Source organism: Nycticebus coucang, chromosome 1 (genome assembly GCF_027406575.1).
Source record: "Nycticebus coucang isolate mNycCou1 chromosome 1, mNycCou1.pri, whole genome shotgun sequence".
In the NCBI taxonomy this organism is placed as follows: Eukaryota; Metazoa; Chordata; class Mammalia; order Primates; family Lorisidae; genus Nycticebus; species Nycticebus coucang.
Genome location: NC_069780.1, coordinates 76239383 through 76266057, shown reverse-complemented (window position 1 = coordinate 76266057; position 26675 = coordinate 76239383). Strand labels below are relative to the sequence as shown.

The window sequence follows — 26675 nt, the reverse complement described above, 5'->3', positions numbered from 1 at the left end:
AGAAATCACCAATTTTTTTGGAACAAAATGACAATGAAGACACAAGCTATCAGAACCTCTGGGACACTGCAAAGGCAGTTCTAAGAGGGAAATTTATAGCACTGCAAGCCTTCCTCAAGAGAACGGAAAGAGAGGAAGTTAACAACTTAATGGGACATCTCACGCAACTGGAAAAGGAAGAACATTCCAACCCCAAACCCAGTAGAAGAAAAGAAATAACCAAAATTAGAGCAGAATTAAATGAAATTGAAAACAAAAGAATAATACAACAGATCAATAAATCAAAAAGCTGGTTTTTTGAAAAGGTCAATAAAATAGATAAACCTCTGGCCAACCTAATCAGGAAAAAAAGAGTAAAATCTCTAATATCATCAATCAGAAACAACAAAGACAAAATAACCACAGACTCATCAGAAATCCAAAAAATCCTTAATGAATATTACAAGAAACTTTATTCTCAGAAATATGAAAATCTGAAGGAAATAGACCCATACTTGGAAGCACGCCACCTTCCAAGACTTAACCAGAATCAAGTGGAAATGTTGAACAGACCCATATCAAGTTCAGAAATAGCATCAACTATACAAAACCTCCCTAAAAAGAAAAGCCCGGGACCAGATGGTTTCACGTCAGAATTCTACCAAACCTTTAAAGAGGAATTAGTACCTATATTACTCAACCTGTTCCAAAATGTAGAAAAAGAAGGAAGACTACCCAACACGTTCTATGAAGCAAACATCACCCTGATCCCCAAACCAGGAAAAGACCCAACAAGAAAAGAAAATTATAGACCAATATCACTAATGAATATAGATGCAAAAATATTCAACAAGATCCTAACAAACAGAATCCAGCAACACATCAAACAAATTATACATCATGACCAAGTTGGTTTTATCCCAGGGTCTCAAGGCTGGTTCAATATACGTAAATCTATAAATGTAATTCAGCACATAAACAAATTAAAAAACAAAGACCATATGATTCTCTCAATTGATGCAGAAAAAGCTTTTGATAATATCCAGCATCCCTTCATGATCAGAACACTCAAGAAAATTGGTCTAGAAGGGACTTTTCTTAAACTGATAGAGGCTATCTACAGCAAACCCACAGCCAATATCATATTGAATGGAGTTAAATTGGAATCATTTCCACTCAGATCAGGAACCAGACAAGGCTGCCCATTGTCTCCATTGCTTTTCAACATTGTAATGGAAGTTTTAGCCACTGCAATTAGGGAAGAAAAGGCGATCAAGGGTATCCATATAGGGTCAGAAGAGATCAAACTCTCGCTCTTCGCAGATGATATGATTGTGTATCTGGAAAACACTAGGGACTCTACTACAAAACTCCTAGAAGTGATCAAGGAATACAGCAGCGTCTCAGGTTACAAAATCAACATTCATAAATCGGTAGCCTTTATATACACCAACAACAGTCAAATTGAAAAAGCAGTTAAGGACTCTATCCCATTCACAGTAGTGCCAAAGAAGATGAAATATTTGGGAATTTACCTAACAAAAGACGTGAAAGATCTCTATAAAGAGAACTATGAAACTCTAAGAAAAGAAATAGCTGAAAATGTTAACAAATGGAAAAACATACCATGCTCATGGCTAGGAAGAATCAACATTATCAAAATGTCCATACTACCCAAAGCAATATATAATTTCAACGCACTCCCTATTAAAGCTCCACTGTCATATTTTAAAGATCTTGAAAAAACATTACTTCGTTTTATATGGAATCAGAAAAAACCTCGAATAGTCAAGACATTACTCAGAAATAAAAACAAAACAGGAGGAATCACACTACCAGACCTCAGACTTTACTACAAATCGATAGTGATCAAAACAGCATGGTATTGGCACAAAAACAGAGAAGTAGATATCTGGAACAGAATAGAGAACCAAGAGATGAATCCAGCTACTTACCGCTATTTGATTTTTGACAAGCCAATTAAAAACATTCAGTGGGGAAAAGATTCCCTATTTAACAAATGGTGCTGGGTGAACTGGCTGGCAACCTGCAGAAGACTGAAATTGGACCCACACCTTTCACCATTAACTAAGATAGACTCTCATTGGATTAAAGATTTAAACTTAAGACATGAAACTATAAAAATACTAGAGGAGAATGCAGGGAAAACCCTTGAAGAAATTGGTCTGGGTGAGTATTTCATGAGGAGAACCCCCCGGGCAATTGAAGCAGCTTCAAAAATACACTACTGGGACTTGATCAAACTAAAAAGCTTCTGCACAGCTAAGAACACAGTAAGCAGAGCAAGCAGGCAGCCCTCAGAATGGGAGAAGATATTTGCAGGGTATAACTCTGACAAAGGTTTAATAACCAGAATCCACAGAGAACTCAAACGCATCAGCAAGAAAAAAACAAGGGATCCCATCGCAGGCTGGGCAAGGGATTTGAAGAGAAACTTCTCTGAAGAAGACAGGCGCACGGCCTTCAGACATATGAAAAAATGCTCATCATCTTTAATCATCAGAGAAATGCAAATCAAAACTACTTTGAGATATCATCTAACTCCAGTGAGACTAGCCTATATCACAAAATCTCTAGACCAGAGATGTTGGCGTGGATGCGGAGAAAAGGGAACACTTCTGCACTGCTGGTGGGAATGCAAATTAATACACTCCTTTTGGAAAGATATATGGAGAACACTCAGAGATCTAAAAATAGATCTGCCATTCAATCCTGTAATTCCTCTGCTGGGCATATACCCAGAAGACCAAAAATCACAACATAACAAAGATATTTGTACCAGAATGTTTATTGCAGCCCAATTCATAATTGCTAAGTCATGGAAAAAGCCGAAGTGCCCATCGATCCACGAATGGATTAATAAATTGTGGTATATGTATACCATGGAATACTATGCAGCCTTAAAGAAAGATGGAGACTTTACCTCTTTCATGTTTACATGGATGGAGCTGGAACATATTCTTCTTAGTAAAGTATCCCAAGAATGGAAGAAAAAATACCCAATGTACACAGCCCTACTATGAAACTAATTTGGGACTCTCACATGAAAGCTATAACCCAGCTACAACTTAACAACAGGGGGAAGTGGGAAAGGGGGGGTGGGTAGAGGGAGGGGAATCGGTGGGATCACACCTGTGGTGCATATTACAGGGGTATTTGCGAAACTTGGTAAATGTAGAATATAAATGTTTTGGCACAGTAACTGAGATAACGCCGGAAAGGCTATGTTAACCACTGTGATAAAAAAGTTTATGAAGTGAGTGTATGATGTCCCATAATCATATCATTGTATACAGTTATGATTTAATAAAAAAATTAAAACAAATTATGATGGTCTATGGCAAACGTCAGTATTTAAATAACTGTTTTTCATGTGTTCTTGCAACATGCCATCAGATTCCCTGATGTATCGTTACCATAATTGGACTTGCATTTTCCTGGGCGATGAATGTTCATTTTTCAGAAATTCTGATCAATTACTTCCATTTTTCCCCATAACATTTCTAGGGATGGTCCTAGGAAAGTACTCTTTTGTTTGTTTGTTTTTTTTGTTTTTTTTTTCTGTAGAGACAGAGTTTCACTTTATGGCCCTGGGTAGAGTGAGAAAGTACTCTTTTGAAATGAATTTTCCTTAAAAGGCCTATAAGTAGGCCTTTTGAAAAGTACTCTTTTGAAATGCATTTTCCTTAAAAGGAAAATGTTCAATACCTTTAATTTTGACTCCTATTCTACCCAACCCCACAACGACTTTACTAATCAACAGTTGTTCTTATTCTTAAATCGACAACAATCCACTAAATGCAAGATGCCTTCTCAACTTATACTTTCCCTCAGAAATTTGCACTTTCACTTCCAATAATCAAAAGAAGGATAGAAGTATTAAAAGACTTCTCTACACACACTTTTGCAACACTTGGAAAAACGTAAGCCACTTTCATTTTTTCACTATAAAAGCTAATACACACTTCTCAAGTAGGACTACTAGAATTATTTCTAGCAGACTACTAAATTTCTACTGTTGAATATATAATCGCCCTGAGACAGGACACTAAAGGTCGACGAAACCCTGGGGGACAGAAGCACCTCACCTGCTTTCCGTCCAGGGTGCAGAGCCTCTTGACTACGCCTGAGTCTAATTTAATGGCTTCGGTGATGTCTGTTAAGACTTGTTCAAAGGAGTGAGCAGTCTTTTTATTCAGAAGGATCCGCACAGCTTTTCTAGGCTTCACTCCACTTCGAATCACAGTCACCAGTTTAGGTTTGATGAAATCTTTACTTTCTTTTACCTCACTTTTCACAGAGGAGGCAGCAGCCAGGGCTCGGGGTGTCCCGCCCTTGATGTTCACAGACCAGTTCGGATTAACATTTTTGGTGTAATCGACTTTACGATATGGTTCGTTGGATGCGCACACGTAACTCTCACCTAGAAAAGAAAAAGTTAATTTCATTAGCATGATTATCCCCATCACAGAAGCATCTCTTCTGAAGGACAGATGCTGGAGAAACATTACTTAAGTAAACTAACCTTAACAGGTTCACTCAAGGGGGCTGTACACCCCATTCCTTTGGACTTTTCCCACCTCTCTCTTTTAAATAGCATCTAGGTTGGTTTTGAAATAACATATTATAATGTGAAAAGTGCTGGACCCAGAAATTAGAGTGCTGAGTTTTATTTTGATCCAATGAGTCACCTCGGATACTTCGTTTCTCCACACTTTGATCCTCAGTTAACATTAGCTATAAAGTGGCTGAGCCAGCTGAATTCTGAAGTACTTCCTACTTCCAAAAGCCTGCCTATTAGCTAATTTAGCAAAGAAAGAAAGAGAGAGAGAAAGAAAAATCATCTCATTCCGATAAAAATATATTTATATAAAGGAACAAAAAATATTTTCTTTCTCCCAATCATAGATTTCAGTCCTAATCAAAGATAATCAGTACATCTTCAAATAGGTGACTAAATTATACTCAGTTATAGGATCATTTGTTAATTAATAAAGCACAAAAGTGAAAGTTTTGTCAGCTCGAAGAAACACATCTCAGGCATTTTTCTTTTTTGTTTTCTTAACTTAGGGAAATGCCTTCCTCAAGGCATTTTTTAAAATTAAAGAATATAAATTTAAAACAACCAGTAAGTTCAAATAAACAAGCTTCTCTAAATTTACTTAAATAGGAGAGAATATTAAGTAGTTAAAATGATGTGTTTGTTACTCATAAAGCCTTCTGCTTAATTTTTATTAAGTACAAGCTATATCAAGCTATGTTATTTGAAAATTCACTTATCAATGTTTGCTATTTTAAGTTCCAAATTTTCAAAATTGTATGTTGAGATATCATAACTTTTCTTTTAGGAAACTCAGAAATCATCCAGTTTTACTCTTGACTTCTTGACGTACTCAGAAGATTTTTGTCTAGGATATCCCATAACTCAAAAATAATCTTTTTTTCACATATTCAGCATAACAAATTCAATATATTACTATATGAGCCATCAACGTTAAGAATGCCTAAAATAAAAATAACCAAAATAGAGACAGGGAATTCCTAAGGAAAAACTATTAATATCAACATCATATTTAACTATTATCAGATGTTCTTGAAATTCTGATTAATGGAGAACTTTAGAGACTCCCAAAGGTACATGAATAATTTGAGGCACAAAAGAAGAGCAATGTCTTCTATTTAAAGGTTTAATTAGGGCACTGCCCAAGATAACTAGGGAACCGACCATACGTTTTAACATTTCTTCTACACCAGTAATCTGAAATCTAGCCCAACCACAACCATTTAGTTAGAGATTTTTCAACTTTATAGATGATCTAAATAATTTTTCATAGTATGATCATCTGGGAAAATGGCACACAATTTCAAAAGTAAGTATCAATTCAATAAAATAGAACTATACATCATATGTATGTTTTAATGTGTGAAAATATACAATTATCATTTCACTTTAATTTCTTAGAGAAAGCAACTCTCACACTGAAAAGCTCTTATTTCTACCTCTGATAAAAATTTGGAGGAGGATAGGTCAGTCAAGTTAGGGAAAGCCTTATCCAATGTAAAGAGGAAACACAATGGCAAAAAGAAAAGAAATGTTAATATATCAGATTTTTTCAATCAATCCAGTACCTGAACAGTGACATATCAACTAGGAGAGCTCCTTTTTAAATCTGTTGCATTTGGTTTCCTTACATAAGTTCAGAATGGAAATAGGTAAAAGAAGTTCCTTAATTGCTTACGTGTAATTACAGGTAAATTTTAATTCCCTCCCTCTCTCCTTTCCTTCCTTCCTAACATTGCTATTAAAAACGTGTAGACTACTTCTACAATAAATTTATAACATTTTGAACCAGCTTGGCAAATGCCTACAAGACAGAGCTTCTTCACCCCCCTTCTGTACACACATGGCAGATACAAATAATAGTTCCACAGCCTCACCCCTGCACCCATGACGCCTCCTTACCATACGCACTGAGTACCTATTACGTGCCAGCTCTTGTGCTAACAGCAGACGTGGACTGAAACTCACTTTGGTCACCTCGGCACTCAACATTTTTGCCTACAGGGTCAGGACATGGTTTAGGAGTCAGATCTGTGTTTTTACTTATATTGACAACAGCCACCAAGATTTACCCAAGCTAGCTTCCCTTGTTCTGTCCCCTCCCCAGATCAGTCTTCTAATCACAATTTCATCTCTTATGCAGATTCGCCTACAGGAAAGAATATGCTGAGACAAGAACTTAAGATGCTGGTTCCCGATGCAGATGTAGCTCTTGATGTGAAAATCAATCAATAAATAATCATTCTCTGTTAGATGTTAGCCACCTGAAGATTGATTAGAAACAATCAGAGCCTCCCCCCAGGTTCTTGCCACAGTAGGGTCCCTTTTTTAAGGTTTGTCACTCCTCTGCCAACTTGTGCCTCTTCCCCTTCTCCATCACTACTTTAACTACAAACCTACGAATCCTTCGCTCTTCTGGCTGCCCTACCTACTACATTCTGGCATCAAGTCTGTCTACTCTATCTTCTAAATAGTTCTAAAAATTCGCCTCCTCTCTGCCTTCACCACCACCCACATCCCACCTGGATAAAGGAAAGAATCTGCTGTTTTGTTATTCTCCAGATATATAATGAGTTTTCCAAACAGCAGTACATTTTATGTTACTGACATGCAAAAAAGATAAAAGAAAAAAGAAAAAAAGAAAAGAAAGTCTGCCTGAAGTAATGAGTTTTAATATGCTGATATAATAATACAACTTCACAAAACAATTGTTTTCCATGTTAAAACCGCAATCACCAAAACAAGAATGAGATCAATTAAATTATCAGAGTTAAAGCAGGATGTAAGTGTACATCATCTGTGTAATTTTTAAACATAAACATAAGAAAATTCAAGCAGTCTGAAGTCTTACACAGCTAGATCTCAGTGTTATATGACAAGCCGGTCTGATACGTAGAGTCGGACATTTTCTCCTCCTGGTGGACATAATCTCACAGTCTATACCCAATGAAGTCACTCTGGGACTCTGTTACGATAAACCGATGCAAAAGCAAGGTCACTGTGCAACCCCCATACCAAAATCCCCCTCGTGCACTAAATGAGTGACTGCCACTTCTTTACTAATTACATCTTTCCCCTCAATGTAGTTTGCCCTCCTTTACAATTTATAGAGATGCCGGGTCATAGACCTGTCCTGACTTTTGACAGTATCCAGTATGGAGTGAGCCTCTGCTTCCCTTAGATCCTCCTGAAAATCACCCCACATCCGAGATGGGTTCTAACACCCTCTCTGACACCCCGTGGTCTCCTATATCGTGTGTCCTTCCTCACGGCAATGAGTAAAAATCCCAACTTGTTCGACTATACGTATGTTCCTGTGGCCTCCGACTGAGGGGAGTTGAGAGGCACATATATTCATTCTATCTCCCCTGCCTTCTCTCTTTCTAGTTCTTTGACCGTGGAGAGAGGGGAGAAATCATTTCCCAAATCGGATCACATGAATACCATCTACAAAGAGGCTTTTGCTTTCTATACAGAAAGAGGATGAATAGAAACAATACGGTAGTTATGAGTTCATGTAATGTAACTGTTTTTAGGCACAGTAACGGAATATTAAGTCTTCAATATCCTTTAAGATTCCTTCCAGGGATATGGCTGTAGCCTCTTTCCACTGACACCTGTTCAGAGACACTTTACATCACTTCTTACTGTCAGACTCACAAACTGTCCAGGTAGGTAATTCAACCAGGTTATCTGTTCAGGAGACTATTAACTTTCATCCTTAGTCAACCAAATGAGCTGCCTCTTATTTAAGAGGCCATTAAAAGCTAGGAACTCCCAATTTCTTGCTCTGAAAACCTTCACCCCTATCTATTTATTCCCACCTCCTTCCTCTGTCAGTATTACTGCCCTTCTATGATGTCCCTGTACCAGGACTTGCATCCTAACCTCACGATGCCACCTCAGGGCCACTCTTTTTCTCTCCTCTGTGTTACCAGACAGCCCTCTCTACAGGACCATGCACCACCTACACTCTGAGGACTCACCCAGAATGTCTCCGGCCTAGACCTTCTCCTGGGTTCAGACCACTTACAGAACACCCTGACGTTGAACTCTCCTCTTCCTGAATTCCATATGTTAATGAATGAACTCACCACCTGTACAGTCACCTAAGCAAAAATCAGTACCTGCTTCTCTGCCCTGTTCCCCACATTCAACAGAACTGGCAAAACAAAAACAAAAACAAACAAAACACAACAACCTGATTTTGATCTAAACACCTCTGGAAACCAACTTCTACTCTGCCTTCTCTCATCTCTCCCCTGAATTAGAGTAGTCAAGCTCCCTATATCTGAACTTCACCCCCTCGCCCTCCACGTAGCAGTCTCAGCAACTTTTTTAAAATGCAGATTTGGGGCTGTACCCATAGCTCAGTGGGTAGGGCACCGGCCACATACACCCAGGCTGGTGGGGTTGAATCCAGCCAGGGCCAGCTAAACAACAAGGACAACTGCAACAAAAAATAGCTGGGTGTTGTGGTGGGTGCCTGTAGTCTCAGCTACTCAGGAGGCTGAGGTAAGAGAATCACTTAAGCCCAAAAGTCAGAGGTTGCTGTGAGCTGTGATGCCACGGCACTTTACCGAGGGCAACATAGTGAGAATCTGTTTAAAAAAAAAACGCAGATTTGATGTTTTTGCCTCTTCCCTGCCCTTAGAATAAAAGCCAGTCTCCTCACATAACACACTGCCAGCTCCCACCACTTTTCCACAGGTTCCTAAGTTAGTGTTGTATCAGTGTGTTTGCAGTCCCCTTCCAAACTCATCACACCCACTTATTCTCATTCCTTCTTATATGCCTGAAATAACCTTCCTCCTCCCTTCCCTCATTTTCAATGACCCATCAAGATTAAGGGCCCTGGCAAGGAGGTAAACAACAGGAACTTTCCCACCCTGAAAAGATCTTACATGAGTTCCGTCACTTAAGAAAAGCAGGTTGGCGTTATCTAGTATCAAGTTAATAGCACAGACATACCATTACTCAGAAATCACTCCAGGAAAACTTGCTAGAGAAACTCATGCACAGTGGCACTATATTATACCCCCCCAACACACATATAGTGCGTTCATAGGAATACTGTTCAATAACCGAAGATGAGAGTCAATCCACATGTCCAACAGGAGAATGGATACATACATTATGGTGTGGTCATGTAACAAATTACTGTACAGAAATGAAAATCAACAAATGAGAGCTATGTGCAACTGCGTGAATTTTATAAATAATGACGAGCAAAAGATGACAAAACAACATGTCTGTAGGATCCCTCCCTCTCCCTCCACACCTCTCCACCCACTGAGACAGGGTCTTGCTCTGTTGCCAAGGCTACAGTGCAAATTCCTGGACTCAAGTGATCCTCCTACCTCAGCCTCCCAACTAGCTAGCACATGCCACCACCTCCGGCTAAGTATTTTTTTTTAAGAGACAAGGTCTCACTATGTTGCCCAGAAGGGCCTTGAACTCCTGGCCTCGAGCAATCCCCTCCTTCCTGTACCTGGCCTCTATTTCCTGACATGGCTAATGGCACAAAGGCACACACTTCATAATAGTTTGTTGGTCTGCACATCTATGTTTTACATACTTTCTGTAGGTATATTACAGTTAAAATTTTAAAAATAAAAATTTAAAAGTTATATGATTAAGTGCTCATTTTGTACTCTAAGCTTCCAAAGCAATAATGTCTCAGGATCATTTATTCTTTATCTTCTCTTCCATGGTTCTTAATGGGGAATTCCTTTAAAAATCAGGTTATATTTCTACATAAGTACAGATGCCCAAGTTTCACCTAGTTCAAGTAAAACAGAAAGCACTGGAAGTGGGTCAGACCTGAACCTGTTGGAACAAACAGTCCCTGGTTACAAACCACTACCTAAACTTCAAGCTTGTTCAAAAAAACCTGACTCTATCTTCTTCATATTACCTTCATCTAGCACAATACCTACCACACAACGGGCATTTTAAGTGTATCAGTCAAAGACATATTTTCTGATAAGGAAAATGGGTATTTCTAAAACAAATGTATATATTTCACGGTTTACATTTGGCTACTTGGGATCATTTGTGGCTCTTTATGATTTCTGGATTTTTTTTTTCTTTTTCTGTAAAAAACATTAGAATTTTGCTAGGGTTTGCATTTAATTTGTTAAAATTTCTGTGTTACCCAAAGCAATTTACAATATTAAGTCTTCTAATTCATGAACATAGGATATTTATCCATTTATTTGTGTCTCTAATTTCTTTCATCAATCCGGATACTGATTACCACTGATATCAATTCCTCTGGATCTATACCTGGAGGCAGAACTGATAGATCATATGGTAGTTTCATTTGTAATTTTTGGGGAACCTCTACAGTGTTCCTCACAGCAGCCACACCATTTTAAATTCCCTCCAACAGTGTACCAAGGGTTCCAAACATGGTTTCCAGTGTACATCTTTTACCCTGGGTTAAGTTTATTTCTGACTATTTTTTTTTTTTTTAACGCAATCATGCATGGGATTGTTTAATTTCCTTTTTGGATAGTGTATACAAGCACAACTGATTTTTGTATGTTGATTTTACCCTGTTTCCTCAAAAATAAGACAGTGTCTTATTTTAAGGTGTGCTCCCAAAGATGCGCTAGGTCTTATTTTCGGAGGATGTCTTATTTTCGGGAAAACAGGGTATGTCCTATAAATACAAGTTAACCTATAGTTAACAAGTTTTACCGAATTTGTTTATTAGTTCTAACAATTTTTTGTAGTGTCTTTAGGGTTTTCTACATATAAGATCATGTCGTGCAAGCAGAGAAAGGAAAGGAAGAAGTAAAATTACTTGGATGCCTTTTATATCTTCTTGCCTGACTGCTCTTGCTAGCACTTCTAGCTCCATGTTGAATAGAAGTGGCAAGAGCGGGAGAACTCACTTTGTTCCCGACCTTTGAGGAAAAGCTTTCAGTTTTTGAGTATGATGTTGGCTGTGGGCTTTTAACATATGGTCTTTATTATTTTGAGCTAAATTCCTTCTATACCTAGTTTGTTGAGAGTTTTTAATTACAAAATGGTGTTGAATTTTGTTATGTGCTTTTTCTGCATTCTGTATCTATTGAGATCATGTGATTTATCCTCTAAAATTCACAATATATAATAGTAAAAAAGAAAAAAGCAATTAAAAATGGGCAAAGAATCTGAATAGACAATTCTTCAATAAAACATACAAATGGCCGCGCGGCACCTGTGGCTCAAAGGAGTAGGGCACCAGCCCCATGTACTGGAGGTGGTGGGTTCATATCCAGCCCCAGCCAAAAACTGCAAAAAAAAAAAAAAAAACAATAGAAATGATATACAACAGATATATAACAAGATGCTCAATGTCCCTAATCATCACAAAAATGTAAATCAAAGCCACGATGAGAGATCATTTCATTTCTGTTAGGATGACTTATTAAAAAACATAAATAAGTAGGGCAGCACCTGTGGCTCAGTGGGTAGGGCGCCAGTCCATATACTGAGAGTGGCAAGTTCAAACCCAGCCCTGGCCAAACTGCAACAAAAAAATAGCCAGGCGTTGTGGTGGGCACCTGTAGTCCCAGCTACTCGGGAGGCTGAGGTAAGAGAATTACCTAAGCCTAGGAGTTGGAGGTTGCTGTGAGCTGTGACACCACGGTAGTCTACCAAGGGTGATAAAGTGAGACTCTGTCTCTACAAAAAACAAACAAACAAACAAAAAACATAAATAAGTAGTGCTACAGAGGATGTAGAGAAATCAGAGCCCTAGGTACACTGTTGGTGAGAATGTAATATGGTGTGGCTGCTGTGGAAAACACTAAACAAATTACAACTACCATATGATCCAGCAGTTCAACCTTCAGGTGTATATCCAAAGGAATTGATACCGGTGATAATCACACATCTGCCCTCCTATATTCATTATAGAATTATTCACAATAGCAAAGATAAAAAAAAAAAACTAACGTCCAGCAGTGAATGACTAGATAAAGAAAATAGGGTCTAAACAATGAAATATTATTCCATCTTTAAAAATGAAGGAAATTCTTCCATGTGAACCTGGAGGATATTATGGTAAAAGAGATAAGCTAGTCCAAGAAGGACAAATATGGCATGATATCTATCCTATGAGGTATCTAAACAGTCAAACTCACAGAAACAGCTGAATAGTGGCTGCCAGGGGCTGAGAAAGAGAGGGAACCTCAGAGATGTTTCTGAATGGATACTACGTTTCAGGTATGAAGATGAAGAAGTTCTAGAGATCCGTTTTATAACATTGTGCCCAGTTAATAATATTGCATTGTACACTTAAACTTGACGTAGATCTCATGTTAATTGTTCTTAACACACACACACACACACGCACGCGCGCGCACACACACACACACACACACAAAAATTACTGTTAGATATGAAAAAAAGCTACTTTGTAAACTTATGTGGTCAGAAATTTTAACAACAGCTTTAGCCTACTTTTCTATCAGTTACTAGATAACTCTCTCCTCCACCTCTGTTAAAGAATTTACACTGACTGTTTAACACCACTAACTAGTCTATAACGACAAACTATCATGACATTTGTGGCAGAAATTCAGTTTTACAAAATTTGGACATTGAGACCATGGGGTGGAATCAAGCACTGAACTTTATGATGAAAAGGAAAACTTGTTCAGAAGTCTACAGTGCAAGGGGTCTTCAAGCTTACATTTAAGTTGGTGAGGTAGAAAAGAGCAGAAGACGGAAAACATGGCCAGACACTCCAGGTATCACATCGGCAAATTCTTAGGAACCTAAATTTTGTCCTATCTTATAAAACTAAGAAAAATTACTCCCAAAAGATGCAACCAAGGAAAATATATACAAGTATGTTTGCATCTATAAGATAGGTGAATGGCCTTCAACAAGTCAGCATTTATGAGATACTATAAATCTGATGTGCCTTTGTTTTAAGTACATCACAGATGAGTTCCCACATCCAGCTAGTTAAGAAAAACACAGGGTGAGGCAAAGTAAAACTAATTTACTATTCCATCGTGTCAAACAAATTAATTAGGTTTCCTGGCCAAACTACACATAATGTAAACTTATGGGAATTAGTATAATAACACAAAAAAGGACTGCTCTGGCCTGAATCCTGTCTTCTTTCTATACTCATTTATTGTGTCTCTGGACAATATTGCTGACATATTTGCAAAATGAACATACCAGTCCTTCCTGCAGAACACGGCTGTGGGCACAAAATGCGATCTTTTACCTTTAAAACCGATGCTCTTTCAACACATCTGAAGGCAAGAAACTGAACCAAGTCATCTTCTATGTTCCCATCCAGTGACTGTGATACTGACCAACAAGAAAGTGGTACAAAAGTTACTCTGAACATCTAAATATTTATGAAGAAAGAGGTATGTTCACAAATCCATGTTTTAGCATTGAAATTTGGGAGCAGCTTAAGACCCAAAAATTAGCTAAAAGTACAAACAAAAAACCTACCTACTACTCAAAAAGCTTTATGCCTTACCCACTGAGAAAGAAACTGTACCTCATCTCCTGGTAGGCTGGAACCTACAGATCAGATCCATAATCTGTTTTTTCTCTTCACACATGAGCCAAGCACATTCCACAATCTGTAAGAGTGCACTATGGCAGCTCGGTGCCCGTTGCACAGTGGTTACCGCGCCAGCCACATATACTGAGGATGGCGGGTTCAAACATGGCCCAGGCTAGCTAAACAACCGCAACAAAAAATAGCCAGAAATTGTGGCAGGCATCCCAGCTACTTGGGAGGCTGAGAGGCAAGAGAATCACTTGAGCCCAAGAGTTTGAGGTAGCTGTGAGCTGCGACAGCCACAGCACTCTATTGAGGGCGACATAGTAAGACTCTGTCTCAAAAAAAAAAGAGTTCACTATGGGAATTTTAGTTTTTTGTTTATTTGATGATAAAACTTAAAATGTTAGTATCATCCTATTCTGGAAGGTCTCAAACATCTACTTCTAAGTTAAATAGAGTAACGACAGCCCCAACTCCTTTGGTATCAACTTGTGGGTGTAATTGTCAGAAGATAATGAGGAAAAGAAGAAATGGACTTAATAGATGGAAAAGACATGTTCACAGCAAGCTAAGACCAGAGGAAAGAATTTTACTATGCAGGAATAAAGGCTCATCAGTAGTGCAAAACAGACTCATTACATGGCGCTCTGAAATACAGTATACTTAACTCAGTATTCAGAACCATGGTTGCATTGGGAACATAATTTAGTTTGAGTAAATACTATCAAGCTTTACACTGCTTTACATTTTTACTGGTTACCCAGTTTTGTTGGTATTTACACTGCCAATCTTTTTGGCTTGGATCACCATGTAAGATCTGTATGTATAAGCATCCCTACTTTTATATTATAAACATTTAAGTGACAATGTAATTAGAGTAATTAAGGCAATATTGGGCTTCTGCAATATGGATACTGGATTATTATATTTTTCATTTTTAAGTGGCCCAAACCTTGCTAAAGTTTGAGGAAAAATGCAATCTTAAGGATACTGAGCAAAAGAAAGACCTTCAAATTGAAATGTAACCACCTAATATTTGCAAACAAACTGAGGCACATGGGTACAGGGTCTGCCCCTCAACAGGTTTATCTGGGTAACAGAGTTTACCCAACTCCTGGAGTCCTTTAATACTTTGCACCTTTGTCCCTTAACCTCTTAAACCTCCTTCCTTCATCCTTTTATTTTGCTATGAGTCTAAAAGGAAAATTTAGCCCCTAGTTGTAAGCAAGCATTTGATAATGATAGTAGCTCAAAAAGATCTGTGCAAATGATGAGGAATTCAGAAACCAGATGTTTGTCCAAAAAAGAAGTGACAATGTTTAAGGTATTAGAGAGAAAGGAAATACAGTTTGAGTATCCCTTAGCCAAAATGTTTGGGACCAGAAGTATTTGAATTTCAGATTTTTTTTTTTTATTGTTGGGGATTCATTGAGGGTACAATAAGCCAGGTTACACTGATTGCATTTGTTAGGCAAAGTCCCTCTTGCAATCATGTCTTGCCCCCAGAAGGTGTGGCATATTTGCAGTACATGGTGGGTATCATGCAGGACTTTGACATTTTCAACACTATCTTTATACCACAAGAAAAAAATCTGTATACCATGAAGCAGAGAATCAGCAAAAATACAGTAATGCCCAGGTTTTCAGTTGGCACATCAGGCCTGCATACCTGCCATTTAGTTACACTTGTGGGCATCCTTGCATGGGGGTGGGGAGGTATCTCAGCTAAAGGAGGCTGGGAGGGTCTTTCTTCCCCTGGGGGATGCTGAATTGTTCATTTATTTATTTTCATTCTTGTTTTAAGAGAAAGAGTCTTGCTCTGTTGCCCAGACTGGAGTGCAGTGGCCCAGTCATATAGCTCACTGTAACCTGGAATTCCTGGGCTCAGATGAAGGGCTATCAGACAGAAGATGAGCCTTACGTAGTTCCAAATGGTGGCTCTAGAATTAGAAGTTTTGCTGTAAGATACTGAGGACCACTTAGTTTGAGTAAACAGAGGTCCTCTAAGACACTGAGGGCCACTACCATTTGTCAAGCAGCCACTGCATCCTAGGACCCCTCTAACTATTTAAATACATTATAGGGTTTAGGCAGAATCTTCCAGCCCCTGGCTTTGATCATTAAGCTAATAAGAGGAAAGTAAACAGTGGCCTGGTTCTCAAGTTATCTCTCCCACACAGGCTTAATGAACATGAACACAACCAGCAGTAAGTTCTTATCCTCCTTTTTCTTTTGATTCTTCAGCAGATGAAGCAAAAATACTGCTCAGTAAAGAGATCAAGATGATGAGCAAGGATGTTAGGGAAGAGAACACTAATCACTGCCTTTGAGAAATAATTACATTGTTATTACTTTAAAATTAACCTGAAGTATGTGAAAAAGGAAGAGATAAATGAAAATACCTTAAAACACATATTGTGATAAATTATAATCACTTCCAACCAAACTTCAACAAATACACACATATAAGGTAACACAGTAGGTCATAATTGTAGGTCATTTTAGTCACTATGTTTCAGATGTTAGTAAATGTTATAGTGTAATCAAAAGTACTTAAGTTGCACTATTTTCCCATTGCCTTAGTCTATAAGGTAAAAGCCTCTGACAAATTACAACATAATGAATATCCTTGGTTAGGCTGTAGGAAACATGGCAAACAGGACAAAATACCACGGATTAGTATAAAATTCCAGTATGTTTTAAGGAATACAAGTATTCATCTAAATTATAGCCTTAAGGTATTTCTGACTCATAGAATAACTTAACAGACTGCATTAAAACTAAAATGAAAAGGCTCAGAACCTGTAGCTCAAGCTGCTAAGGCCCCAGCCACATACACCAGAGCTGGCGGGTTCAAATCCAGCCCAGGCCTGCCAAACAATAATGACAACTACAACCAAAAAACAGACAGGCGTTGTGGCGGGTGCCTGTAGTCCCAGCTACTTGCGAGGCTGAGGCAAGAGAATCCTTAAGCCCAGGAGTGGGAGGTTGCTGTGAGCTGTGATGCCACAGCACTCTACCCAGGGTGACAGCTTGAGGCTCGGTCTCAAAACAAAACAACTGCTAACAATGCTTAAAGTAAGAATAAATGCCAACAATGAACAAAACTAAGCCTCAGCTATGGTACAGAACTCAAACCAGACATTGAAAATATTAGGCAGCTTAGAAGAATAATTTTGTGATTTAAACACATACACAAAAATAAAGCAAAAATAAAGGTATAAGAATTTGGTCATATAGCTGTCCAAAGAGAAAATTTAAGTCAGGGATCTCAGATACTAATGAAATTTGTAAATTGCTAAAACACAATATTCTGCATCATTTTTCTTGAAGAAAAACTTACTAAAAACTGAAAGACAAAAAGGGGCAAGAAATATTTGCCTCTCACATGAATTTATTCTACCTCTATACATGTGGCCAACTACCCAGCTAGCTGTCTTATCTAAGCAGCATTTAGATTGGGCTCAGTGGCTCAAACCTGTAATCTAACACTTTGAAAGGCTGAGGTAGAAGGATCACTTGAGGCCAGGAGTTTGAAACCAGCCTGAACAACCTAGCAAGATCCCATCTCTATTTAAAAAAAAAAAAAAAAATAGAAAAGTTAGCTGGGTGTGGTTGTACACGCCTATAGTCCCAGCTACTTGAAGGCTGAGACAGAAGAATAGTTTGCGTCTAACTAAGCGTGTGTAGTTGCAGGGAGCTGTGATGATGCCACTGCAAATGGACAACAGAGCAAGACCCTGGAGAGGAAGATGGGAAAGAGAGGGGTGGAAAGCGGGGAGAGAGAAGGAAAATGGGGAGAGAGGGGTGGGGGGCAGGGGGAGGGGGCAGAGAGGAAAAAGAAAATAAAGAAAGGGAAGGGGGGAAGGAAGGGAGAGAAGGAAAGAAGGGAAGGAAAGGAGGGAAGGAAGAAACGGGAGGGGAGAGAGAGAAAGAGAAAGATTTTCCATCTAGTACATTAAAATATCGTAAATATGCCACAAAGTAAAATTAATTCCACAAACATTGTATGCCAGAAGTATTTGTTGAATAGGATAAAGGGATAAAAAAGACAACTGTGGTCCCAGCCTCTACTGGGTTTATAATTTTCCCTTTCATGGCATGGTCTACAGAGAGAATCCTCATATGTCATCAAGATATTGCAAGAACTCCATCTAAATCTGAGTAACTATATTTGACCACAACAACTGGCCAACATGGAGCCACACAGAACCAAGAGTATTTCTCTTGCCTACCCCCAGGAGTAGTTCCTAAGTTCAAAGAACTTCAGAGGTAAAAGTGGCCTTAGTCCACTGAGTTACCAAAACAAAACACCAGAAACTAAGTGACTTATAAACAACAGAAATTCATTTCTCACAGTTCTGGAGACTAAAGATCGAGGTGCTGGCAGATTTGGTGTGTGGTGAGGGCCCATTTCCTGGTTTGTAAATAGGATGCAATGAGAAGACCCCACACCGTAGAAGGGACAAGCAAGCTGTCTCGGGCTCTTTCACAGGGCACTAATCCCACCCAGGAGGGCTCTGCCCCCATGATTTAGTCACCTCCTGCTTCGATTTGAGAATGTGCCCCAAGGTGAGCTGGAAATTTAATTGCCATTGTAATAGTGGTAAGAGGTAGGGCCTTTAAGAGGTGTACCCTCATAAATGGACTCAGACCATTATTGTGGGAGTGGGTTAGTTACAAACAGCAGAGCTGGCCTGATTTTCTCTGTCTCCTACACTTGCTTTAGGAGATGGTAAGAGATGCTGACACCACGCTTTTGGATTTCCCAGCCTCCAGAACTATAAGAAACAAATTTCTTTCTTCTTCTTCTTTTTTTTTTTAATAAATTACCCAGTTTGTGGCATTTGTCATAACAGAAAATGGACTTAAGACTCCTCCCAAAAGCCCCACCCACAGAATGGACTCCATTTCCTCACAGGTAGGAGAACATAGCAATTAGGAATATAGAAGTCCAGAAGCCAGGGAAAAAGAGCACAAGAGACAGCCCCCCTCTTACCACTAGTTCAAGGTGACAATTTCTTTACCTTGTCTGAGCCTCAGCTTCCCTGTCTGTAAAATGAGGGAGAGCATGCAGCAGTATTTCACAGGGTATTCCCAGGGTTAAATGAAATGGAACATGTGAAGTGTCTCACACAGTGATTGCTACCAGCTGCTAGACGTTTTATGGGCAGTGCTGAGAAGAAAAGGATCTCAAATCTGTAGGGTAGTGGCTTACTTTATCAGCATAAGAGACAAAAACAAAGTAGTGGGAGCATGGGCAGGTGGGGATAAGGAAAAAAAGACCTAGCCAGGTTGTTTAGACCCTGCAGCAACACATCTGGGGCCTGCAGGTGATAAGGAAAACAGTCTGACAATCACTGCCCAAGAGAAGCTTTCATTTCTGAAAGAAAAAGTTTCTTCCATTTCATATCCCAGGACTATAAAATATCCATTTCCATAATTTAAAACCTCATGAAAATTGACCTTGTCTTATCACTTCCATAATATTACGTCCTACTTAATCTCACAAATGCTCTCCCAAATACTTTCTTCCAACTTTCTAGAATTACTTATTCTTCAAATGAAAATTTCTCTTCCCATTACTTCTGGGAAGAGATTATTATGCAGCTGTATTTGTAGCACATCTGATTTTCCTTGCTTTAAGAAAACGAGATGAAGACGACAATCACATTTACAGATTTATAGACGGTATTGTGGAGGTGTCGTTCCCTCCACAACAGTGAGTTAGCACAGAAGAACCTCAACTATTAATCTTTATCCAAAATGTAATCTAAGTTTTCAAATTGTGTATTTTCATAAATATCTAAAAACAACTGTATTCAAGCTTAGTTCATACAAAACTTCCTTTGACAGCCAAAGGACTTAGAGGTAAAATAATTTTCTGGGGTATTTCATCAATGAATTGAGTGTGTGTCCAAAATCCCTGACCACAAGCTGCTCTCATCTAAGGTGAAATATATACAATATACTGCTAGACTACAAAGCTAAGGGTTATAATAGAGGTAAAGAAAAATGCTGTTCACAGAGGAAAGGGCTATACACTTGACCTGAGGCCTTTGCTCCAACATCTATTTCCTCTGGGAAACCTTTCTCATCACCTTAGCCCATCTCATTACCACCTCATTCACAGCACTTCAGCTGAAACCATCTTGGATACGCTGCATTTTCACTGTCTCTCCAGTAGAACATGCACTCCTTGAAGAGACTGTTGTGGAGCAATCCCAACATAGTATGCCATCACTTAACTGTTTGAGACAAACTTCCCAGAGGCCTAGGAAGAGACTTGACAAATGCGTGATATTTGAAGCAGGTCTTAAAGAATCTAGGAGTCTGGCAGATAATGAAGGCTTCGCAGATTTAAGACTCAACATGAAACTGCCATGTCCAATCATCACACATGCCTTTAATACTACTTTTGACTTCTCTGAGCAACTATCTCATAATTCACAGATTCTTTCCTAACTATAACAAATTCCAAAAATTTAGTTTCTATTATTGCTATTAAAAAGAAAAAAATCATTCATGGCCAGCACCTGTGGCTCAGTGTGTAGGGTGTTTGAACCTGGCCAGGCTACAACAAAAAAATAGCTGGGTGTTGTGGCAGACACCTGTAGTCCTAGCTCCTCAGGAGGCTGAGACAAGAGAATCACCTAAGCCCAGGAGTTGGAGGTTGCTGTGAGCTGTGATGCCATGGCACTCTACCAAGGGTGATAAAGTGAGACTCTGTCTCTAAAAAAAAACAAATTCAGGAAAAAAAAGCATAATCTAGGTTCTTATGGAAATTCATTTTTACTTAAAACTCTCAGCAACCCGTACATTGGTTTCTTTACTACCTTCAAAGAGACTGACCTAACCAAATAGATGAAGTAAACTAGGTTTGGTAGAACTTCAGAAACATCAGGTGTTTTAGTTCTTTAGAATCTTATTTTTCTTCAATGTTCAAGTTCACTTAATGAAGGAATAGGAGTGTTCCTTACCAACATAATCAAAATTCTCTCATACACCAAAAATTCAATCAGCTTACTTAACATTTATGAAGGAATAAAGAGTAGAAATAACATGACACCTTATTTTGGAATGAGAGTGACTAAGACAAGTAGCTGTTAATTTCTTTAGCACTTCAGAAAGCGCCATTCCTCGCTTTGCAGGATGGCGCTTTGCAGGAATTTGCAGCTTCCTCCATTCTCTGGAAAAAAGGGTCTGGCTAGAAAGGCAGTCCAGGCCATCATACACTCCATAAATAACCATTCAGGTAGGGAGTCGAAGGGACCTAACTTCCTAACTTAGGTGATCTGCCAACTTCTCACTCTACAGAAAAGGACATGGAGGCCACAGAACAGAGGTGAAATTTTTCTCAAATCAGTCAGCAGAACTCAGGAATCCTGGCTTGGTCAAGCACCATTTCTGCTATTCTTGGTTATATCTCTTTGGGATATCAAAGCTTTATGAATATAGCCAGAATGCTCAGAAGGATAAGAAGACACATGGAACAGGACTAAGACCAGGAAGCCTGACTCAGCTCTGAATAAGAGAGCTTAAGAACCAGTCACCTGGACATCCTCTGTTGGCTATTAGAGATACTCTGAGCTCAGCAGGCTCCTGGCTTCAGACAGCTCAATCTCATTATCCCTATATTGATTGGTATGAGTCATAGTCCTCCTGCAAGAAGAGGTCCCCATCCAGTTTTAAAGATTAAACAGGATTATAGTAGACACAACATCAATTCAGTGAATTTAACCCAGCAAGGGCAGGTAAATCGATAAATTGAAGGTGCCTATTGGTTGAGTGTAGTGTTGGAAGAATGCCAACTAACACTAGAACACAGTTTCCGAAGATGCTCAAGGTCAAGGGTAGAAGAAAAAAATCTGGGCCATGGAAATGTCCCCTTTCGTCATCTGTGATCAATGAGCTTGGGGCTGGGAATGAATGCTTGTGCCCCGATGTTGAGTCATCATTTGCTATTCTTCACTGAAGACATTTTAGAAAACAAACAAACAATATCTCGTAAACTATAAGTTTCATGGGATGGAAGAGGCAGAAAAGAGCTGTTGTTATGTTTATGTTGTTATGTTGTAAAATACTGCCTAAGAGAATCGTTATTAAAAATGATCAACTAAAAAGAAATAAAGCAATCAATTCTGACAACATGGGCAATACTATATACCTATTTTACTGATGCAAATACCTTCACAAATGGCTGGTTACTTCTTCCATAAGATAAATATGAATATTTAAACACGCAATTTTAACTAAAAGTTGAAACTACCTATATTCTGGAATTATTGATAGTAAGCACAATGATTTCTTTTCTTTAAATGCATTGCTATAAGATATTCCACTGATTTGGTGGGAAATTAGACAAAGACCCATTATCAGAAAGAATTTCACATGACAAAAGAGGGCCAAAATTTTCTTCTTTTGAAGTAATTTTACTATATGAAAAACTTCTTCAAATAACTGATCAAGGCCAGTAAAACACTTTTGCTATGCAAATATTTGTTAAAACTCTATTATTTACCATATTATGGCATAATTCCAAATCTACATATGGTTAGTATTTTCCCCAAATCTCCAACCATCAAAAAATCAGTGAATGAATGATTTGAAGGAAATTTGTCAACCATCCATTTGTAGTTGAAACTACAGTTTGAAAATTGAGTAGTTGGAACCACGTATCCCCTGGGCAGTAACAGACTCAAAGTATAATGTGTGTTCTCATTAATGCATGTGCATCCTGGTCATCTTCATCAGCTCCTATCACAATATTCACCTTAATTTTTGTACCATATACATTACTACAATTACTTGAGGAAAAGACACTAACACTGTTGACCTTTCAGAGACCACATCAGGGAACAGCAATCCAAGGGCATGTGAGTAACAAGTGCTTAAGCAATAGGCATTTGCCTTGATCCACTGATTGAACCACAGTGCATCAGTCAAAAAATGGGTTGCTCTGTTTTGAAATATCTAGCTAAATGTGGCTTTGAAGTATTTAACATAATACAGTGATAAGATCCTATTAAAACTGTATCTTCTTTTTACTTATCCTTCTCCAGTTATCTTTCCCTCCTTGAGAAGCCTTTAAAAAACACACAACTGGGAAAATGTGTGAAGTCACACACACATAAACTGAAGAGACAAATTAATTTTGACTGGGTCACCATCGAGGTGGGGCAGTGAAAACTTCTGATAACAGTAACTAGAGAAATTCAACCACAAAATACTCTGACTTTCCCTCCCAAGAAATAATCCTCATGGTCAGAGGCAAATTTAGCTGTTGGTGTTACCTCTGAAGATTGTTGAACTTATATATTGTTGAAGTGCAAACTGTTTGAAATAATTTCAGGAGTCCTCGGTGTCGCTACCTTAGTAGAGTGAACTGCAGGTGACTACACATGCTGCAGGCACTATAAGCAAAGCACACTTCTTAAGTTTCCTCATCTGTAAAATGGAGATAATTTCAGAACATAAGAGCATGTTAAGAACTACAAGAAAATATCTGACTTAATGTTCAGTTTCTTCTCTCTGACAAGCCAATATTGCCATGAATATATGGAATGTGCCTTTGCATTAAGAAAGATGCAAGAAGGCTGATGGTATATAAATGGGCAGTCAACACATACTTGGGTTCTGCCTGACCTTTCTGCGCGCCATTTAGACAAGAAAGAGACTTTTTTTTTAGACAGAGTCTCACTGTGTCACCCTGGTAGTGTGCCGTAGTATCATAGTTTACAGCAACCTCAAATTCTTGAGTTTGAACAATCCTGTTGCCTCACACTCCCGGGTAACTGGGACTACAGGCGTGTGCCACAACACACAACACCTGGATAGTTTTTCTATTTTTCGTAGAGGAGGAGGAGAGGAGGGTCCCGTCTCACTCTTGCTCAGATTGGTCTCCAACTCCTAAACTCAAGTAATAACCTGCCTTGGCCTCCCAGTGTCCTAGGATTACAGGTGTGAGCCACCAGGCCCAGTCCAAGAAGCAGATTTTTAACTACTGGTAATGCTTTTTCTACCTGAAAGGAAAGATGAGAAAATACCGCAGGAATTCAAGAATGACCCAACATATGCCAAGCAGTTTCTTTGAGTAAGGCAGGATTGACACATTGTGGCTTATTGTCAGTTAATAATCCCCAACTGCTGATTCCACTGGCCTCCATCATTCTAACTAGCTACTCTCAGTAGGGAAGAAGGCAGGAGACATTTACCTTGACTCACCTCATTTCCAAGGAGATGTAGGAAACCCTAAATCATGTGCTAAAGCACAGTGATTCTCAGCCACAGTTGCACATTAGAATCATCTGGGGAGCTTTTAAAACTGCAGATGCCCAAGCCACACCCCAAAGTAATTTCATCAGAATACTTGGAGGTGGGGGCCAGGCACTCATATTTTTGCAAGTCCCTGGTGTGATCCAAGATGCAGCCAAGATTGAGACCTGCTGACTGGGATCACCCCTGTCACCTCCTGTACCTTCTGCTGCAAACCAAACTAAGAAGACCAACCTAGAGCGTTTCACACGGCAGCTTCTTAGCTGAGCAGGTACTATAGGATCCTGATGCAGAGTCACACAGAGGGCTGAACAGACCTTATGGAATGGGATTACCCAGCTCCTCGTCGGAGAGCCATTATTTCAAACAGTTTGCACTTCAACAATATATAAGTTCAAAAATCTTCAGAGGTAACAACAACAGCTAAATTTGCCTCTGACCATGAGGATTATTTTTCCCCTATTAACAGACAAATCTCTTGGGAAGGAAAATCAGAGTATTTTGTGGGCGTGCGCCCCCCCACACACAGCCTACAGAGCAGACGGAAGCATGCAATTCTCGCGGCCGCCAGGAAAACACCCCGCAGGCTTCCCACCGCGCGGGCCCGCGGCCACTGCACCTGCTGGCGCGCTCGGCCGCACCTGCTGCGCCGGGCCCTCTCCGCCTACCTTCCAGCAGCTCGTCCAGGCTGGTGACCTTCCGGCTGCCGTCGATGGTGTAGATGGTGCGGACGCCCTGGGGCAGGTTCACATTGTCGGACAGGGAGCGGGTGAGCTCTATCAGGAGCGCATCGAAGGACCGGAAGCGGTCACTGGAGATGGCAAACACCAGGCCCTTGAAGTAGCGGTCCCCGTTCCGGTAGAAGCGCGCCTTCTTGGCCTTCTTCTCCGAGCTGAGGGCCTGCAGGGTCCGCGTGCGGTAAAAGCTGCAGTGGGCACTGTGCGCCGGGCTGGGGATGAGCCCGTTCCCCTTGGGGCCCGAGCTGCTGCTGCCCCCAGAGGAGCTGGGTGCCCCTCTCCGCGACCCTGGCCGCGGCCTTTTGTCCCGTTCCTCAAAGTGCTCCAGCTCAATACTCCTGGTGCTGGCCATCGCCGCTGCTCCAAGGGCTTTTCACACACACACACACAAAACCGTTCCGGCAAACTAGCGGCAGAGCGAGAGCCAGTGCTGAGCCGTCCGGCTGGGAGGGCCCTTAATGCGCCGGGACACCTGGCTCTGGCATTCCGCCCTCTCCTCGCAGGTGGGGCCGCTGAGCCGCGGAGGCGCTGGCCCGCCGGTGCCCGCAGCTAAAAGTGGCCGCAGCTTTGAGCTGCCCGGCTCATTGTCCGGCACGGCTCGCTCCGCGCCTCCAGCCGGCCGCGGAGCCCCACGCCCCCCCAAGCGCCTCCTCCACCCGGCCACGCCTCACAACTCCCGCTCGGGAGCTTCCCGGGAGAGGCCAAGTCGGGCCGCCCCAGGCTTGCGCCGGGCCACCGGGCGCACACAAAGCTCGGGCGCCCGCCGCGGCTCGCGTCCGCCAGCGCTGCCGGGAGCGCCGAGGGGAAGGAAGGAAGGGGGGAGGGGTGGGGAGCGTGGGAGAAGCGCCCGGCCCCGAGCCCCGGCCGCCGCACCGCCGCACCGCAGCCCGGCAGCCGCCTCGCTCGCGCCCAGGCCCTGCCTGCGGGGCAGCGCGCGCCGTCACGGACAGAGAGGGCCGCCCCGGGCCGCTTCCTCCCACGCAGCCGGCCGGCCCTGCCCACTCGCGAGCATCCGCGCGCGGGCCCGACTCGGCCGCTCGGCCGGCTGTCAGGGCTGGAGGGAGCCTCCTGCTCCCCCCCGGGGATGCCAAAACCGCGGAGGGAGGGGGGTAGGAGAGAAGGAGGAGGGCTATGCCGCGCCAAAGGAGCGGCGCCCCCTGGGTCCTAGGCAGCCCCGTCGCCGCGCGCTCCTCCGCCGGGAAACGCACACGCGCAGGCCCGAGAACTACAAAGGAAGGAGATTCAAGGGCAGGCGGCGCATCCCTTGGCCTCCTCCCAGTGAGGGGTCCTCGCCAAGCTAGAGCAGAAATCCAAAACACGACATTGGGTTTGGGCACACCATTTATTTTTGAAAAGTGGATTTGTGGCTTAATTTAAAAATCCTTTGAGAAAAGAACCTCCACAGTTTCCATTACAGATTCGCGAACTTGGTACCTTAAGTAACTTTGAATAGAATGAATGATCAGAAGTTACTGGGTTGTAAGGGATTTATTCAGTCAACAAATGTTTGTTAAGAGCATGCTGAGCGCCGAGCATTATTTCTGACACTGGTGATGCCGTAGCACTAGAG

General features: G+C 40.8%; 1 protein-coding gene across 11 annotated transcripts in view; it reads right to left on the bottom strand.

The window, feature by feature from the left end:
* Positions 1 to 26118, bottom strand: part of DCLK2 (doublecortin like kinase 2) — a 289567-nt gene extending 263449 nt beyond the window's left edge. For 6 of the 11 annotated variants that reach the window (XM_053582556.1, XM_053582545.1, XM_053582573.1 and 3 more), the window contains exons 1-2: positions 25037 to 26118; positions 4089 to 4423 (exon numbers count right to left, since the gene is read on the bottom strand). In XM_053582556.1, the coding sequence (XP_053438531.1) occupies positions 4089 to 4423; positions 25037 to 25457 (756 nt within the window). In that variant the 5' untranslated portion in view covers positions 25458 to 26118. The remainder of the gene's footprint in view (positions 1 to 4088; positions 4424 to 25036) is intronic. The other 5 variants (XM_053582510.1, XM_053582526.1, XM_053582598.1 and 2 more) reach the window with 4 other exon arrangements.
* Positions 26119 to 26675: the final 557 nt, after the last annotated feature.